Source organism: Rattus rattus, chromosome 18 (genome assembly GCF_011064425.1).
Source record: "Rattus rattus isolate New Zealand chromosome 18, Rrattus_CSIRO_v1, whole genome shotgun sequence".
Taxonomy (NCBI): domain Eukaryota; kingdom Metazoa; phylum Chordata; class Mammalia; order Rodentia; family Muridae; genus Rattus; species Rattus rattus.
The window spans coordinates 43,238,421-43,257,917 of record NC_046171.1 but is presented as its reverse complement, the minus strand read 5'-3'; the positions used below and the strand labels follow the sequence as shown (position 1 = coordinate 43,257,917).

At 52.3% G+C, this 19,497-nt stretch overlaps 1 protein-coding gene across 2 annotated transcripts; it reads left to right on the top strand.

Moving 5' to 3' along the window:
- Positions 1-314: 314 nt before the first annotated feature.
- On the top strand, positions 315-18,161 carry Mtres1 (mitochondrial transcription rescue factor 1). Of its 2 annotated transcripts, XM_032888717.1 has the most exons (5): positions 367-407; positions 8,576-8,633; positions 9,998-10,479; positions 12,622-12,694; positions 17,673-18,161. In XM_032888717.1, exons 3-5 carry the CDS (start codon positions 10,010-10,012, stop codon positions 17,850-17,852), a joined length of 723 nt encoding a protein of 240 aa, XP_032744608.1. In that variant the 5' UTR covers positions 367-407; positions 8,576-8,633; positions 9,998-10,009; the 3' UTR covers positions 17,853-18,161. The 2 variants fall into 2 exon arrangements, with proteins under 2 accessions (XP_032744607.1, XP_032744608.1); XM_032888716.1 differs by lacking the exon at positions 8,576-8,633 and having other exon boundaries at positions 315-407.
- Positions 18,162-19,497: the final 1,336 nt, after the last annotated feature.

Sequence of the window (19,497 nt, the reverse complement as noted above, 5' to 3'; positions counted from 1 at the left end):
TGATGTTAGACAGTTTTCTGGAGACAACATCTATATAACTCACAAAGACGTCCAAGGCTTTGGCTTTTGGTTCGAGAGAAAGAACTTTTGCTTCAAACCAATTTCTTCTGGAACTGACTACCAAGCTCAGCAGCCCTGGGATGGGCCTCCCACGGTCCTTCTCCCCACCCCCCATCCCCAACCCCCACCCTCACCCCACTTCCCCCACACTCCAGCCCCGACCTCGACAGTGTGGTCATCCAAGGCGCCGTGTCCAGCAGGGGTCGCTGTGACGGAGCCACCGTACTCGGATACGCCTCGGGGTCCACTCTTTCTGCGTGGGCTTGGCCGGAAGGGGCGGGGCAGGTTCGGAGGTGGCACCCGCCTGCGGTCGGCGGGGTCCGGGGAGGGACCAGCGGACTGCGCAGGTGAGTGCGCCCCTACTGGCCCGCCCGCTCAGCCCCTCGCCGGGCGATTCGCCCTCGACCGGCTTCTGCCCTGCAGTGCTCTGGCCGAGTCTGTGAGCGTCCGGTTCCGCAGAGTTGGGCTTGCCTCGGGTTGCCTCTCGAACCCCGGGACCGTGGGGATTGAGCTGGCCCACGCTGTGCGTCCCAGGGCTTGGGTGCAGCTAGCTGCCTGCAGACACACAGATTCGGGGCTGGGCGGCGTGGAGTGTCCAGTTTCTTTTGACCTTGGGGAAGCGACCTAAGGAGGTTCGGGATGGGAGGGTTCCAGGGGAACCCGATCTTTTCTAGAAGTCCGTCTCTGACGTCCGCAGAAGGGAAGGGTTTCGTAGCTGTAGACCTAACCAACTGGAGGCCAGGCCCCGGTCTTACTTAACGAGCGGTTACACGGCTGAGGAACGTGCATCCACTCTCAGCATAGTGCATGTCAAGGGCAGTTGTGCCTTTGTGTCCTAAATACTGCCCTTCTGGCAGCCTTAGCCGTCATTAACAGAGTCTATAGCTTTATACAAATCTCACCCGAAACGAACCTTACGCGCTTTCTTTCCTAGCTAACTCTAGTGCAAACTGCCGCCAGCGAGATTTTGTAATATGGACCCTGTCTCTCATGCTGCCCAAGTCACCTCCAGACTTAGGTATATAAGACTTTCGGAGTCCAGATACTAAGTTCTTTGCTGAGCTCATCCGCTCATCCTAATACAACAGTTCTCCGGTCGTACTGTTATTCTACAAGCTCTTTAAAAAAAAAAAAAAAAAAAAAAGACGGCCCGGTCGTGGCTAGCATCTTACTCACTTTTATAGTGGAGGATGTCCTTGAACACCTGAGCTCCTGTCTCTTTCCCAGATGCTTAAATTATAGGCTAGCAACAGCGTTCCCAGCTTCTATAAGTTTCTAATTTAATGACCAGGCACTATTTCTATGCATGAGAGATATAAAACAGGGACGAAGAACTCTAGTCTTGTGGAGTGTATGCATGTGCAGACAACATCTGGAAAATTAAGCAGCAGCCTGTGATTAACTCTGGAAGTGGTGTACGTGTGGTAAAGGGGACTGGTTGGCCAGGTGGAGTGGAGTTGGAATGGGTAGGCCCCGCCGAGGGCATGTTTGAGTCTAGCCTTGAAGGTGACTTCCCTTGCAGATACCTAGGTGAGAGTGTCCTAGGCCTGTCTGGAACAAAGGTCCCTGGTTTGGCCAGAGTGTGTCCCCCAGGTTTCATGTGTTGGCAATTTGGTGCAGTGCCTCTAGGAAGGGCAGGGTCGTCAAGGTTCTTCCTGAAGAAGGAACAAGTGGCTATTAAGGGAGTGAGTGGCTTTGTTATGAAAACAAGTCATCTGTCCTTATCTTCCATCTGATGAAGCAGCAAGAAAGTCCTTTCACCAGCTGTCAGCTTCTAAAGCATGGAGAATCGGGGAGAAGGGGGTTAGATGCAGTTGATTGAACTCCCAGACTCTAGAGGCATGAGGTAAATACACCTCTGTTCTTTATATATCACCCTAGCTCTAATTCAGTCATGGCCGCGGAAGGAAGGCACACTAAGAATGGTCCCTTGTGTATGAGGACCGTGAAGACCAGTGTCAGTGTGGCAGGGCTGAAGCTGACCGAGTAAGACAGACATTTTGTCATTGTCCAGGTTTTGTTTTAGTTTGGATTTTATGCGAGGGGTGTGGTATAAATGTCTCATTTAGGGCTGAGCAGATAACAGGCACTTAAGTCCTGGCGCATGACTCAAGTTTATAACTTAACTGATGCCCACTACGGAAAGCAGCTGTTCTGACTAGCTTCTGGGTGTATATGTACGTTTGTGGAAGGCACTTTGAGACCATATTTGTGTAGCAAAACAACAGAGTCGTCCCCCCCACCCCCAGCACCTTCCCAGGCAAGGACCGTTGGACCAGGTTTACAGTAACACCTTTCTTAATTCTCCTACTCTTGAAGCAGGCTCTCATTAAGTTACCCAGGCCAGCCTTGGCCACACTCTGAGGTCAAAGCAGCCGTTGAACTTCCTATCATCCCGCCCCACCAGGCCCAGAAGTGTTCTTTTCCCCTGAGTGCTGTGGAGAAGCTGGTTTAATAGCCTTGCCGGGTAGTTCATGCTGGCGTGAACTCTTACCATGCCAAGCCTGAAGTCCTTTTCACTCCCTGAAGCCCATGCCATAAAGCCAGATGTGTGGTGTGATTACTTAACTCTAGAACTCTGTTGCCAAGATGAGAGACGGAGACGAGAATTAGCCTAGAGTACACAGTGTGGTGGAAATGACAGACCTTGGCTCAAGAGTCCTGACTCCTGAAAGACGCCCTCTGCCCTCCACACGCAATGCTGCGGTGTGCCTGCACCCTGACGTATACACACCGTATACACACACAGCAGTCGTTGACATGAATAAAGGAACTGTCCAGGAGTGGACACCTGTAGCCTGCAGTCACCAACACTTGGGATGCAGGAGAGTTCTGGGGCAGCCTAGAGGATTTGGGCTACCGAGACCCTGTCTCAAAGCAAGGCGGTGGAAAGTCATGAGGAGCGGGACACGGTGTGACCTGCTTGTAACCCAGCATGTGGGAGCCCCAGGGAGGAGGGCTATGAGCTCAAGGACAACAAGACCTTACAGTTGAAAAAGAAAGAAAAGGGTTGGGGATTTAGCTCAGTGGTAGAGCGCTTGCCTAGCAAGCGCAAGGCCCTGGGTTCGGTCCCCAGCTCCAAAAAAAAGAAAAAGAAAAAAAAAAGAAAGAAAGAAAAACCACTAGCTTCTGTTTCGAGTCGCCAGGCAGATGTTCCATTAACAGATGAAGACTCCAGGGGCAGCAGGTCTGACATCCAGAGTTTGGTTCTGGGGACGGTCATGTCAGACACTTAATTGGACATTGTGTCTGGAGGCCTGAGTCCAGACAACCCCACAGCTATGGTTTATTACAGCATGGGTTTATGAAGCAAAGTGAGGAAAAGGGAGAGCCATGGGCAAAGCGAAGGAAACCAGGCCTGGTGTCATCTACAAGTCCGCCTCGGCGTCATGCAGGAAGCGCGTCATTCCTCCACAACTTACAGCGGGCTTCCAGGAGAAAAGCCAGGTATCCAGTGTGAATCAGAGCACAGTTCCAGGATAGCGAGTCACCTCTGAGTTTGGAGAATGTGGGGAAATCTGCTGAAGCCCAGTTTCGCAGACACTAGTGAGCACAGGCCTGGCAGAAGGCCTTTGTGCGAACAGCAGTCCTGGGTCCTCTGAGCTAACTCTGCTCAGGTGTGCTAGTCTAGTAATCCCGTGAGCCCAGTACTAGAGGCTGAGGCAGGAGGATCAAAAGTTCAAGGGTAGCCTTTGCTACAGGGTGAGTTTAAAGCACCTAGAATAAATGAAACCTTTACCTTAAAAGGGAGGCGTGGGGTGGTGAAGACAAAGGACTTATTGGTGCTACCAGGAGGCCAGACCAAAGGAAAAGGAATCGTGTGTGTGTGTGTGTGTGTGTGTGTGTGTGTGAGAGAGAGAGAGAGAGAGAGAGAGAGAGAGAGAGAGAGAGAGAGAGCCAGGTGAGGTCGCCAGGCCTCATCACTCCCTCACTGTCTCCCCATTGCCTTGAGCCTGGTCTCACTGAACCTGAAGCTCACCACTGTCACTAGGCTGGGTGGCTGACTGGTTAGTGAGCTCTCCCAAGATCTGCTTCCCAAAGCTTGCATCGTAGGCATGCACAGTGGTGCCCAGCCTATCACATGGGAGGGGGACTCAGACTTGTGTTCTTGTTTGCAGAGCAAGTGTGTTAGTTAGCACTGAGCCATCCTCCCCGCCCTGGTTTGTTTTGTGTACTGCTTAAGGTGAGCTCGCCTACATGTGCCTCTCTAGCTGACCTGGAACTTGCTGTGAGACCCTGGCCTTAGACACAGTGCTCGTGTCTAAGAGCTGAGATTGCTGCCCTGTGCCTTCCTCCTCCTCAGTTGGGCTTTTTAGTTTGATTTAGACCATTTGTTTGTTTTGTTTTGGATCCCAGACTGACCTTGAACTCCTGAGCCTTTATTCCCAAAGCGCTGAAATGCATATGTGTTCCACCTCAACCAGCATCCTGTTTCTTCAAATGGGGTGTAACTACCCAACATTCACTGCTCTGATTTAAGAGGAGCTCGAGAACCTGGTCGGTCACATTTCAGATACCCCACTCCCTACTCAGGGCTCTCCCAGCCATTTCTGGACTCTAGGTTCCTCCTCTGGGACCTGTTCTCTGCTAGCATCTACAAATGGTCATCACCTCTAGCAAAAAACAGACTAATGCCTTCCCTGGCTTTTCTGATCTTTATACATTTTCTGTCTAGGCTTCATTGTTTGGGATGTTTGCCTGCCGAGAGGTGGAGATGAGGAGAGGGAGGGAGTGGTTAATAAAGGTAACATTTGGCTTAGTACTTTGAAACATTTGTTACACACACACACACACACACACACACACACACACACACACACACGAACATGATTTAAGTTGGTATCTTCAGCTAGGTTTCCTAGTATAGATAAATAAACATGTTTCTGTCTGTGGGGCTGGAGAAATGGCTCAATGGATAAGAGCACTGGCTGCTCTTCCAGAGGACCTGGGTTCAATTCCCAGCAACCACATGGTGGTTCACAGCAATTCCAAGAACAACCACTTGTGGGCTCTATGGGCGCTTCACGTACACCGGGCACAGATGCACGTGCAGGCAGCACCCACAGGAGCAAAATCGAAGTGAACAAATCCTTAAAAATGCGGCCAGTGATGGGTACAGAAAGAGACACATCCAGATATCCCTGGGAGGAGAGAGCAGCGTGCTGTGGGGCAGGGGTGTTTAACGTTTATTCCTTATGTAGTGTTTGTATGCTCGAGAGTGTAGAGGTCAGAGAACAGTTTGCAGGGGTCACTTCTCTCCTTCCACCATGTCTGGGGATTGAGCTCTGGCTGTCATCCCGGGTGGGTGACAGTACCCTAACTGTTGTGCCATCTCACCTGGCCCCAAGCCAGGACCTGTGATGGAGACCGACCACCAACACCGTCCTCTCCCCCACCACCAACACTGTCCCCTCTCCCCGACCACCAACACTGTCCTCTCTCCCCGACCACCAACACTGTCCTCTCCCCGACCACCAAGGCTGTCCTCTCTCCCCGACCACCAACACTGTCCTCTCTCCCCCACCACCAACTCTGTCCTCTCTCCCCGACCACCAACACTGTCCTCTCCCCCACCACCAGGACTGTCCTCTCCCCCGACCACCAACACTGTCCTCTCCCCACCACCAACACTGTCCTCTCCCCGACCACCAAGGCTGTCTTCTCTCCCCGACCCCCCACACTGTCCTCTCTCCCCGACCACCAACACTGTCCTCTCCCCGACCACCAACACCGTCCTCTCCCCGACCACCAGGACTGTCCTCTCCCCGACCACCAACACTGTCCTCTCTCCCCGACCACCAACACTGTCCTCTCCCCCCCCACCAACACCGTCCTCTCTCCCCGACCACCAACACCGTCCTCTCTCCCCGACCACCAACACTGTCCTCTCCCCGACCACCAACACCGTCCTCTCTCCCCGACCACCAACACTGTCCTCTCCCCGACCACCAACACTGTCCTCTCCCCGACCACCAACACCGTCCTCTCTCCCCGACCACCAACACTGTCCTCTCCCCCGACCACCAACACTGTCCTCTCCCCGACCACCAACACCGTCCTCTCTCCCCGACCACCAACACTGTCCTCTCCCCGACCACCAGGACTGTCCTCTCTCCCCAACCACCAACACTGTCCTCTCCCCCACCACCAACACCGTCCTCTCTCCCCGACCACCAACACCGTCCTCTCTCCCCGACCACCAACACTGTCCTCTCCCCCGCCCACCAACACCGTCCCCTCTCCCCGACCACCAACACCGTCCTCTCCCCGACCACCAACACTGTCCTCTCCCCCGACCACCAACACTGTCCTCTCCCCGACCACCAACACTGTCCTCTCTCCCCGACCACCAACACTGTCCTCTCCCCGACCACCAAGGCTGTCCTCTCTCCCCGACCACCAACACTGTCCTCTCTCCCCGACCACCAACACTGTCCTCTCCCCGACCACCAACACTGTCCTCTCTCCCCGACCACCAACACTGTCCTCTCCCCCGACCACCAGGACTGTCCTCTCCCCCACCAACACTGTCCTCTCTCCCACCACCAACACTGTCCTCTCCCCGACCACCAAGGCTGTCCTCTCTCCCCGACCACCAACACTGTCCTCTCTCCCCGACCACCAACACTGTCCTCTCCCCGACCACCAACACCGGGCCCTCTCCCCACCACCAGGACTGTCCTCCCCCACCACCAACACTGTCCTCCTCCCCGACCACCAACACTGTCCTCTCCCCACCACCAACACTGTCCTCTCCCCGACCACCAGGACTGTCCTCTCTCCCCGACCACCAACACTGTCCTCTCCCCGACCACCAACACCGTCCTCTCTCCCCGACCACCAACACTGTCCTCTCCCCGACCACCAGGACAGTCCCGACCACCAACACTGGACCAACACCCTCCTCTCTCCCCGACCACCAACACTGGTCCCTCTCTCCCCGACCACCAACACTGTCCTCTCCCCACCACCAACACCGCCCTCTCTCCCCACCACCAACACTGTCCTCTCCCCGCCCACCCGCACTGTCCTCTCTCCCCGACCACCAACACCGTCCTCTCTCCCTGGCTCAGGTGCTACTGGGGATTTCTCCTCAAGTGAAGCGGCAGGTCCTCCCACTGCTGTGCCGTTCAGGTTTTCTACAAAATTAACACTCTTTTTTTTTGGGGGGGGTAGGTCTCTATTAAATGGGAATACACTGAACTATCATTTCTTGTCAGACATGGCGCCTGTGCCTGTAATCTCAGCACGTTGGAGCTGAGACAGAAGGATCCCTCATGGGGTTGGGGATTTGGCTCAGTGGTAGAGCGCTTGCCTAGGAAGCACAAGGTCCTGGGTTCGATCCCCAGCCCCGAAAAAAAAAAAAAAAAAAAAAAAAGAAGGATCCCTCATCATCTCAGACAAGTCTGCTCGATGTAGTGAGTTCCAGACCAGCCTGGGCTTCAGTATGAGACCCTGTCTCGAAATCCAAAACAAGAGGCTAGGAATGGATGCTCCAGTGGTTAAGAACACTTGTTGATGGACAGGTGCAGTAGCCCATGCCTTTAATCCCAGCACTTGAGAGGCAGAGGCAGCCAGGTCTCTGTGAGTTCAAGGCCAGCCTAGCCTACGAAATGAGTTCTGGGATAGCCAGAGCTACACAGAGAAACCCTGTCTCAAAAAGCCAAAACAACAAAAAGGGCACTTGGTGCTCTTACAGAGTCTTGGTTCAAGTCCCGGCACCCAGAGGATAGTTCAGTCATCTTGGTTCTAATTTTACACCTTCCTGACTGCCACGGGTGCCAGGCGTGCAGTTGGTGTACAGACATTCATGCAGCCAAAACACATGTGTAAATAAAGTTTATATATATTCTTTTTTAATTTTTTTTTTTATTTTCACGTTTTTCCCTATTTTTCTTTTACTAATGGGGCTAGGGTTGGCTCGGTGGCTAGGAACACTTTCTGATCTTGTGGAGGACCAGGGCTGGGTCTCCAGCATGCACATGATAGCTCACAGCCGTCTGTAACTGCAGTTCCAGGGGACCCAGCATCCGCTTCTGACTCCCTTCTGACTCCTGAGGGCACCAGGCACACGTACACATGGGACACATACATACATGCAGGCAAAACACTCATGCACAGAAAGTCAATAAAGCTGGAAAAAGAAAATGTCAGAAAAGAAAACCCAGATTTGCTTAGCCGTTCCTTTGACAGTACATTTAAAACAAAAACACAAAACCCACGACTGAAGTTCTTGTCATCCAGGAATTATTTGGGGCTCCAAGGATGGCGGAATGAGCAGGGCCTGTGCTTATTTTGCCCTCTAAAGCTTACCCAAGAGTTAGACGCAGCGGTCGCCTGTGTGTTTTCTGTGCGCCACACAGACATTGTTTCAGCCTCGTAATTGGTGGGAATTAGGAAGGAAAATCATGAGGCGCATTATCAAGGAAATAAAGGAAGTGGGTCTCAGACCGTCGAGTTTGTCAAGGTTTATATATGTATGTATTTAAGCTTATGAAATCCTTTCTCTCATTAGCAAAGCATGGTCTTGATGTGGTCCCACATGCCCTTCATCTCAGCCTCAAGAGACAGAGGTAGGTGGATCTCTGAATCCAAGGCCAGCTCGGTCTGTGTAATGAGTTCGAGGACAGCCAGGGCTAAGTAGTGAGGTCCTGTCTCGGATGGATGGATGGATGGATGGATGGATGGATGGATGGATGGATGGATGGGTGGATGGATGGATGAGTGGGTGGATGGAGGGTGGATGGATGGATGGGTGGATGGATGGATGTTTGGATGAAGGGATGGATGGATGGGTGGATGGATGGATGGATAGATGGGTGGATAGATGGATGGGTGGATGGATGGATGGATGGATGAGTGGGTGGATGGATGGATGGATGGATGGATGGATGAATGATGGGTGGACAGACAGATGGATGGATGGATGGATGGGTGGGTGGATGGATGGATGGATGGATGGATGGATGGGTGGATGGTGGGTGGATGGATGGATGGAGTGGGTGGGTGGATGGATGGGTGGAGGGATGGGTGGATGGATGGATGGATGAGTGGGTGGATGGATGGGTGGATGGATGGATGGATGGAAGGAGAGAGAGGAAGGCGGCTAACCACTTCCATTTTGATTATTCTGGAAGGCCTGCCACCACTGTGGTAAGATGGTTTGTGTTGCATTTGTAGTAACTAGGATTTGATAGCTCTCTGGGGTGTCCAGAGATGACTGCCTAGTTTGTGGGCTACAGCCCCCTCCCCCCACCCTTGCAGAGTTCTACCAAATAGGAAGGAGATGCGGAACGTGGACATGTGGAGCTGTCCGTTCTCCTCATTCCTTGCCAGCTCTGACTTGCCAGGATCTAGGTTGAAATAAGGTTGGGAGATTCACTGTGGGTTTAATGAACTCCTTTGTTTGTTTGTTTGTGTTCTTGTTTTTCCAGACAGGATTCTCTGTATAGCCCTGGCTGGCCTGAACTCAGAGATCCTCCTGCCTCTGCATCCTGAGTGCTGGGATGAAAGGTGTGCATCACCACGTCCAGCCTTTTTTCTTTTTTCAAACAAACCATCAATAACTACTGTTAATATTTTTCAGTTGTAGTCAATACCCAGAGCTATTTGAGGAAGAAGAACCAAGGCAGTGTTTCCCATAGTTTTTGTGCCTCACTGGACCCCTGAGACAGTCCTGCAAGCAAGCAGGTTGATTACAACTAGAGAGCTCCCCATGGTGCGCTTGGCTCTCAGCCTGGTGCACTGGCCCAGCCTCGCATGGGCGGTGGGAATGTGGTGCTAGCTATGCAGAGCCTGTGGCTTGCTCACGCCTGTGTGCTAAGCACAGCTCTGCGGCACCACCTGTGACAATGCTCAACTGTTCTCCACACACCTGTGACAATGCTCAACTGTTTTCCACACACCTGTGACAATGCTCAACTGTTCTCCGTTGCAGGTCCCAAGCAGCATGGCTGTGCCCGGTGTCAGACTGCTCGCGGGTGCTGTAAGAAAGCCAGATGCCTGGACCAGACTCTGGGGTGTGATTCAAGGGACCTCTTCACACAAACCTTGTGCTTCCTGGAACAGATACTTATATTTTTCTAGCACCAAGTTAAACACATCAAATTACAAAGCACTTTTCCGTAACATTTTCTCTCTGCGACTCCCAGAGCTTCTAGTATCTCCAGAGTGTATTCTTCCATTTTCTGTACGACTCAAAAGCAATATAAACTCCAAAAAGTCTTCTAAAAAGACCGTGCAGAAAGATGCGGATGAAGAGGACTCCGATGAGGAGACCAGTCACCTGGAGAGGAGCGAGCAGGGGGAGGAGCTTGAGGAGGAGCCGGGTGTGGTCAAGGACTACAAAGACCTGGAGAAGGTGGTGCCGTCTTTCCGGTACGACGTCATCCTGAAGACAGGCCTTGATATTGGGAGAAAGTGAGTATGACACGTGTGTCACCGTGAACCACCCGTCTGCCTAGTGCGGGGCCATGTACCAGTCTGTCATGGCGAGTAATAACCGTACATGTGAAAGGACTTTACAGGTGACCTATTCCAATCAGGTCACTGATGACAAAACTGCATTTCACACACACAACTGGTGTGCTGTGAGCCATTGATTTAAAGACAGATTTCTCTTTTCTTCTCCACGGTGCTGGGGATCAAACCCAGGGTCTTGCACATGGCAGGTGAGCATTCTTCCACGGAACCGAACCTCTATCCCTAGTAATGACCCCTTAAATAGAAAGGATACATAGCTACAGAAACACCAGGATTTCCCATATACTGCAGCATGAGAAAGCACATCCCAGCATCAACAGGGGGAATAGGAGGTGATGGTCAGAACGCAGGTTCTAGGTTAGCTCAGTGGGCAGAGTACCAGTGTGGAGGCTGACAACCCGAGTTCTAGCTGGGATCCACACAGTATAAGGAAAGAACTGACTCATACAGTTGCCCATAGACAGGCGTGCAAGCCGTGACAGACATGGACCCACAGTCAGTCAATCGTACACACACACACACACACACATGCACACACACACTCTAAACCGAATGCAGTTTCTGGGCAGCTGAGGTGACTCAGTGGGAAAGGCGCTCACATATAGACATGCCGACCTGACTCTGGTTCCTGATCCCAGAAAGGAGCAGGAGAGAGCTGCTTGCTGGGGTTGTCCTCTGGCCTGTGCAGGCTTGACCTAAGGCACTGAGTGTGCCTGCAGTCTGAGCATCCGGGAGGCAAGGTCAGGAGACTGAGTTCAAAGCCAACCTAAACTGCGTATTGAGAGACGAAAGTGGGCTCTCGGGCCAGACCACTAGTGTTTCAGACGACTAGTAACCAACCTTGTGCATGTTACTGAAATGTCCCTGCTGTGAAATAGGACTGAGAGAAGCTACTTTAGACGGTAATGGCCAGGTTCCTTTTTAATGCATTAAATGTCCGTGTGTGACAGCAGGATGTGCATACCCTATCGCGCAGACTCCCTATCGCGAGGACTCCCTATCGCGTGGACTCCGAAGACAGCTTGTGGAGTTGGTTCTGTCCTTGCAGCTTTATGGGCTCCACCTTCGAACCCCCTTTTTCCCTTTTAAAGCTATGACCACTCTACAGCCCATGCTGTTAGTTCCTAAGGGCCTCACACTCACTGAAATCCTCCTGCCTCAGCCTTCCAAGTGCTAGGGTTGCAGATACAAGCTGTAGAATTAAGGTCTGTGTAGAGCCCTGTACCTAGGCCTAGTGTGTGGTAGGCTCTTATGCTGTTACAAACACCGTGTCACATGCGGCACATGGGTGGAGGGGTGGGTGTCGAGGTTCCTTTAGTGCATCATACTCTCTGCTGGGTGCTGGCTTCTGGTGGTGACCCAGCCGCTTGTCCCCTCTTTGTTCTCTGTCACTGGTGGGGTATATGTGAGGTAAGAGCATATTCAAGACTTCTTTGTGTAATTTGCATCTTTTTGTGGCGTCATTAATTGTAGCTTACTGTTTACGTCCACAGAACATAAAAGGCTGCAGGCTCCACTCTGAGCATCCTGGTCAGTGCTGGGCTACCTAACATCTGGCCAACCCCTCTAGGGCCTGAACTCTGGCTGCTGCCTTTAGCAAGCTGAGCCAGATATCAGTCATCTGGAGTCAGGTCACCAGAAGGAAGGGCCGTGCGTATCATCTTCCTCTGGTCACCAGGGGCTTAAAGTCAAAGGTGAAAGGCTGTCAGATTGGAGTTACCCGCCCCAGTGCACACGGGCAGGTCCGTGTGTGGTGCGATGCAGACGGCTGCGGGGCAGGAAGCACCCACTCATTCTGACCACTGTGACTCACTGAGCTCCTGCCATGCAGTTCTAAAACCACCGTAAAGCCCCACGCAGCACCTGCCCGGAGAGCAGCAAGCCTTCCCGGGATCAGGAGTGCCCTTTGGTCCCCCGTTCAGATGCTGTAAGTGACGGCCACTTTCCCTTTTGTGCCTCAACTTTCCCTCAAGTTCAGGGTGTTGTGGGGACTCACCAAGTAGACACTGACAGCGGCCGTTTTTCTCAAGGCTGTGATTGTTGAGTGCATTTCAATTTTAAGTTTTTTCTCCTTAATAGCAAAGTAGAAGACGCGTTCTACAAAGGTGAACTGAGACTGAACGGGGAAAAACTGTGGAAGAAAAGCAGAACGGTGAGCATTCCAGCGCCATGACGGCCCCATGACCCTGTCTAGCTCTGCTAGTCGGTGCTGTCCCCAACTCCCCCTTGGGCCCTAGTGTCTTCCCTCTCCGAGGTCCTCTGAGGTCCTGATCCTGCTGGTGGGAACCAACTACAGACCAGTGTCTCTTCTCAGCCACCCTAGGGCTGCAGCTTTGTAACAACAGTCTCTCTCTGTCTGCACTCTCTCTCTCTCTCTCTCTCTCTCTCTCTCTCTCTCTCACACACACACACACACACACACACACACACACACACACACACACACACACACACGAAGGCAGAGTCAGGAAGACTGCCACAGATTGAGCCAGCCAAGTCCGCACAGCTCATCTAGTTGCAGGCCAGCCAAGACCACATCACAACAAAACAAAACACTGTCTGCAATTGTAATGTCTGCTCCATATATTTTAAATTAAATATTACTCCTGTTTATCTTATAATAGATTATTATGGGATATATTGTTTTCAAATGCATTTTATTCTGTGTGTTTGAGTGTCCTGCTTACGTGCACAGGCATAAGCCGTTCCTGTGGAAGTCAGAAGTCCCCTGGTGCTGGAGTTGCAGGTTGGTTGTGAGCCACACTGACTGCTGGGAACCAAGCCAGAGGCGTCCGCACAACGCTCTCACGACGCTCTAACTGCTCAGCCACCTCCCCTCCCGTAGTAGTTTTCTTCATGCCTTTTATATTTTGAATTTTATTTTTTAAATTTATTTTATGTATATAAATGCCTACAGATATGTGCATAATTGTACCTGCTGCCCACAGAGGCCAGAGGAGGGTACCAAGTCTCCCAAGCTGAGTCACTGTGGGTGCTGGGAACCAAACCCAAGTCCGTGAGAGCATCACCCGCACGGAGCCGCTGAGCTACGCTCCGGCTCTCCCCATTAACTGTCTTCACGCTGTCTATTTTCCAGCTGTTAAAACATGGATTAGTCAGGAGCGGGGAGTGTAGGGACAGGCACGTCACACATCGATGTGGGTGGAGGCTAGAGGATAATGTGAAAGAGTGGCTTCCTTCCCTCCATGTTGGTTTAAGGTACGGGAACTCGGGTCAGGCCTTCTGCCGGTGCTGAGCTGTCCCACCGTCCCTCTGAGATCCAGTTAATGAGTTTTCTGTGTTTGAGACAGAGCCTCACTGTGTAGATTAGGTTGGCCTGAACACAGAGAAATCTGCCGCCTTTGCCTCCTGAGTGCTGGGATTAAAGGACGGTCTGCCATGTTTTTGACCATGAGATTATCACTTAACAACACACAACAAGGAAGGTGTAAGACATCTTTAGTGGAGTTTGAGAGCAGGACTAGGGCCACAGCTCATCTGGCAGGAGGCCTGCAGAGCGTGTGAAAGAAGCCCTGGGTTCAGCAGGGCGGGAGGGTCAGAAATTCAAGGGTATTGCCGCCCCAGAGTGACTCCTAGGCCAGCCTGAGACACATGCCACCTGTCTGGGGGCAGAGCGTGACTTCAAACCTAAGGCCCTTGCTTAGAGGCCTAACCTATTAGCGTTGAGGAGGCGGACGAGTTTGAAGGGTGGTTTTTATCTTCCTTTCATGTTCTAGAGACCTGCTTGGGCAGGATCTGGGCCACGTTGAGGTGCCTTGGGGTGTGGACATTAAGTGTGTCATGTGGGCATCGTGAACATTGAGACTCCCTGAGTGCTTGCCCCTGGAGGTCATGCAGTCCATTGCTGCTGCTTGCATGGACAGAAAGAGGGAAGGCTGCCGCCATTCCTGTCTCAACTGTTAGTTGAGGCCAGGGAGCTCTGGTAACCTTGGGCTGCAGCCATTGTTCAGTGAGTGGCACAAAAGCCCGTGCTCCAGATGGGCTCTGCAGCCTGCGCCATGGCTCCCTGGACTGTGGCTGGGCTGCCTTACCTCTGAACACCGTCCTGCCTGCAGCCTCATTTGCAAACTCCGTGAGCCTGTTTTTCTTCCTCTGCTTTGAGGTATTGTTAACCTCAGCCTAATTGCTCTGCTCCATCCTGCCGTGGGTGTTCTGTTGTCTCAGCCGCTTTCCAGACTTCTCCTGAGGGTCAGCAAAGGCAGAGGCCAGTATTAACACTCGGCTGCCCTGTTACTAGGAGGCCTGGTAGCCATAGAAACTGCAGCTAAGCGCAGATTTGAAATGTAGATATTTGAAACAGGCCCTAATCCCAGCCAGTTTTGCTTTGTCTGAGAGGACCAGGCCGTGGATGGACTACATAAAGCATGCCTGCTTCCCCGGCCTGCTCCGCAGAGCCAGTGCCTGGCTCCAGGCCCTGAGGTCCAGCTTGTCGGTCCCCACCTGCCACTGAGCAAAGCTTTTGTGTGTCCCGCAAACTAGGGGTCCGGAGCGCACAGTGCTGTGTTAGCCCTGCTTGACATGGCGGCTGGAGAAGCCAGAGCATGGGGCTCCCTCTCCGTCTTCAGCTCACCTCCCCGGAGTCAGCTGGGCAGAGGAAACGCTGTTGGAGCCCTCCAGGGAAGAAATGCCGTTACGTGTCCTGTCCCTATTAGTGCATATTAATAATTCACACTAGCATCCCGTTACGGCATTCCTGCACGTGCGTGCACACGGTGTGTCTGATGGTGTTCACCTCTCCACTAACCTCTGAGCCCGCACCCGACTTCCTTCCTCTCCAGCTTTATACTCTCCTCCTCCTCCTCCTCTCCCTCCTCCTCCTCTCCCTCCTCCTCCTCTCCCTCCTCCTTCTCCTCCTCCTCTCCTCCTCCTCTCCTCCTCCTCCTCTCCTCCTCCTCTCCTCCTCCTCCTTCTCCTCCTCCTCTCCTCCTCCTCCCTCCTCCTCCTTCTCCTCCTCCTCCTTCTCCTCCTCCCTCTCCCCTCCTCCTCCTCTCTCTCTCCTCCTCTCCCCTCCTCCTCCTCTCCCCCCTCCTCCCCTCTCTTCCTCTCCTCCTTCCTCCCCTCTTCTCCCTCCTCTCCTCCTTCCTCCTCTCCTCTCTCCTTCCTCTCCCCTCCTCCTCCTCTCCTTCTCCTCCTCTCCCCTCTCCCTCCTCCTCCCTCTCCTCTCCTCCCTCTCCCTCCCTCCTCTCTCCTTCTCCTCCTCCCCTCCTCCTCCTCTCCTTCTCCCTCCTCCTCTCCCTCTCTCCTCTCCCCTCCCTCCCCTCCCTCCTCCTCCCTCTCTTTCTCCTCCTCTCCCCCCTCCCCTCCTCTCTTTCTCCTCCTCCCTCCTCCTCCTCCTCTCTTCTCCTCCTCCTCCTCCTCCTCTTTCTCCTCCTCTCCCTCCTCCTCCTCTCTTTCTCCTCCTCCTCCTCCTCCCTCCCTCTCCCCTCCTCCCCTCCTCCTCCTCCTCCTCTCCTTCCCTCCTCCCCTCCCTCCTCTCCTCCTCCTTCTCCCTTTCTCCTTCTCCTCCTCCTCTCCTTCCTCCTCCTCCTTTTTTTTTTCCCTATAATATGAGCTCACTAAAAACTTGCAGCAGTCCTCCTGCCTCAGCTGGGTTTATAGCCATGAGCAGCCATACCCAGCCTAAGTAAACGTTTGGTTGCTGAGATGGCTCAGCAGACAGAGGTGTCTGCTGCCAAGCCTGACACTGCCATTCCACCCCAGCCCCCATGCAGTGGAAGGAGAGGACCAGCTCCACAGTTCAATTTCAACTTCCACACATGTGCCCCACACCCCAAAATAAATGGTTTCAAAATTTTTAAGTTGGGTTCAAGAGTTGGTTCAGCAACTAAAAGTGCTTGCTGCTCTTGCAGAGGACCCAGGTTCGAATCCCAGCACCACACGGTGGCTCACAACTGCCTGTGACCCCAATTCCAAGAGCAAGAGATCTGTTCATTCTCTGACTTCCAAGGGAACCAGGCATGCACATGGTTCCTAGACACGCATGCAGGCAAAATTCCACACACAAAATAAATCTGGAACTCGTAACTGAGTTTGAATGAAATATGCCAGTTTCTGGGCTGTGCATTTGTTTATGGGAGGGGAGGCCTGGTCTCTTGTTTTGCTGTACATATTTTAAAATCTTTAATGTATTTTATGTGAACCGGTGTTTGCCCACATGTATGTCTGCACCATGGGCGTGCTTTGGTGCCCGGGAGGCCAGATGAGGGTGTCATGTCCCCTAGAAGTGCAGTTACAGGCAACAAGAGCAGGGATCACTGTTAAGCAATCCCCTCAGTCCCTTCAGCAGTCAGCGGCCCACATGAGTCACTTTAGGTCAGTGGAAGCAGTTGGGGGGCAGAGCCATCCTCTTTCTGGCTTCGGTTGTGGCAGAAACAGCAGCATGTGGCCAGGCTGTTTGGCCCCTCTTGAGTTCCTGGCCAGATCCTCTGATGAGCTATTTGGACCAGCTGTTTCCCATGCACCCAACATGGACTAAGTCCTTGCAGCTGGGCCCTGGAGGTGACACGGCACCCCAGGGTGACAGGCGTTAGCCGCAAGTCCTCTGGTAAGTTAGTTTGGCCTCAGCCCCTGGAGCCAACTCTTCCTCTTGTGTGCTGTCCACCTTTGAGTCTGAAGCTCGTCTCTCTGACGGGGCAGCCAACACTGAAGTTGTGATTCTACTTTAAATTCTCTGCAGCCAGCCATGGGGACTGATTTCTATGAAACTGTCCCATTCCATTTTAGGGCATCCTGGCTAAAAATCAGTGCTTGTTTTCTTTCCTGGTGCGTCCAGTGCTTGCTTTTACACTCTCTTGCTAAGGTTGTGCCCCACTTTTCAGTGTTTTACCAGTGTTGCCCAGACAGACAGGTCCGTCCCAGGACTCCTTCAGTTACCTGACTGAGGACCTTCCCAGCCTAGACCATGTGCAGGCCGGTCATGGACGTCAGAAGGAAGCGACTGTGCTTGAGCTCCCTCCTGTATGCCTACCCCGCCACGCAGTTCAGACTAGAGAGACAGCCTCAGAAGGGTCGGGCTCGTCTCCCTTGCCCTTCCTGTGTGACAGTCACCATGTTAAAGCAAAGCCTAGGTTCCCCAGAGTGGACTAAAGGTTGTTTCCTTGTGTTCTCAGGTGAAGGTGGGAGATACTTTGGATCTCCTCATTGGAGAGAACAGAGAGACAGGAATAGAGGTGGTGATGCGGATTCTCCTGAAAACCGTCTACGAAGAGAAGACTGAGAACGACAAGTACCGTGTGGTGCTCCGCCGGTGGAAGAGCTTAAAGCTGCCTAAAAAGACTGCGTCTAAATAAACGTCGCTTCTTCCCACGAGCCGCCCGAATGTCGGGGACGGGCAGCATAAAAAGAGGACATTTTTACTAAAATAAAGTTCTCCTGTCGTTTGTGTGGTCACTGGAGCACTCTGGATGCTGGGATCTGTGGGGTCCCTCTTGGGCTGGCCTGTGCTCCCTTAGGCCTGGCACCCTGAGAGCCCCCTTGTTCTGTGCAGAGACGGACTCTGGAGGCGCCCAGGCCAGAGAGGACGTCACAGCTTGCCTGCCACTTCCCACACTAACTACCTCAGGAGTCACTGTAAAATAAATTGGCCTTGTTTCTTTGTGGGTTTTGTTTTATTGTTAGCGTGTCTTAGGGTTCTATTGCTGTGAAGAGACACCATGACCAAGGCAACTCTTATAAAGGGAAGCATTTAATGGGGCTGGCTCACGGGTTCAGAGGATCAGTCATTATCATCATAGAGGGAGGCATGGCATCGGGGAGGCAGATATGGTGCCGGAGGAGCTGAGAGTTCTGCATCTTGGTCTGAAGGCAGCAGACAGAGACTTTGTGAGCCACACTGGGCATAACTTGAGCACATGAGATCGCAAGTCTCCCCCCACAGTGACACACTTCCAACGCGGCCACACCTAATAGTGCTACTCCCTGCGGCCAAGCATTCAAACATAGGAGTCTGTCTATTGTGACTACACCTATTCAAACAGACACCCAGGGTCTCCCTGTGTAACCCTGACCAGCCTCAAAACCACCAAGATCCACCTGCCTCTGCCTCCTGAGTACTAGGATTAGAGAAAGACAGGGTCCACCACAACGGTTACATTTGTTCGAGATGAAGTCTCTGATAGGCTGGTCTCAGGCTGATCCTCCTACCTGTAACTCTCAAGAGTGAGGATGATAGAGTAGACATGTAACACCATACCTGGTTCCTTAGCAGTCATTTGAATATTTCCCTGGTATCGGGACTACGTTTCAGGCATTTCATGGCCAAAGCCAGCAGAGTCAAGATCGCCCTTCAGGTCATGACAAGAAAAGCTCTAGCTTTTACCAGCCGTCTTGGTGAACACTAACTAGTGTTGGTTCTCTTTGGTTTAGTCCAGAAGGAGTAAAATTGTCCCCCTAGTTCCAACTGGGCTACTTAGAATCCATTTGGAAGGCTTTCTTTTAGAGCTGCTAGATAAATCAAGAGAGCCAGAGAGGCTGGCTTAATGGCCTTCAAGCTAAGAATGGCTTTGACATTTTATGTTCAGAGCTCAGGCTGCTCTTTTGAAGGACCCAGATTCAATTCCCGTCACCCCCATGGTGGCTCATCACTAACTCCAGTCCGACCTAAGGGATTCGATGTCCTCTTCCAGCCTCTGTGGGTACCAGACATGTATGTGGTTTGCAGACATACATGCAGACAAAGCACCCATATATGTAAAATGAAATTTCATAACGTTCTTCTATAGGTCTGCATTGTGTTTGTACACATATGTATATCTATATACACACATGTAAGCCCAGTGACCCACAAAGCATACACTGCTTACTATCTGACCCTTTACTGAAAATGCTTAACTCCTGGCTCAGGAGAATAAACAGTTTAGTTTGAGGTAGACACAGGAAATACACAGGGTCTTATCAGGATGGACTAGAGTTCTAACCCTCATGAGAGTGTTAAAG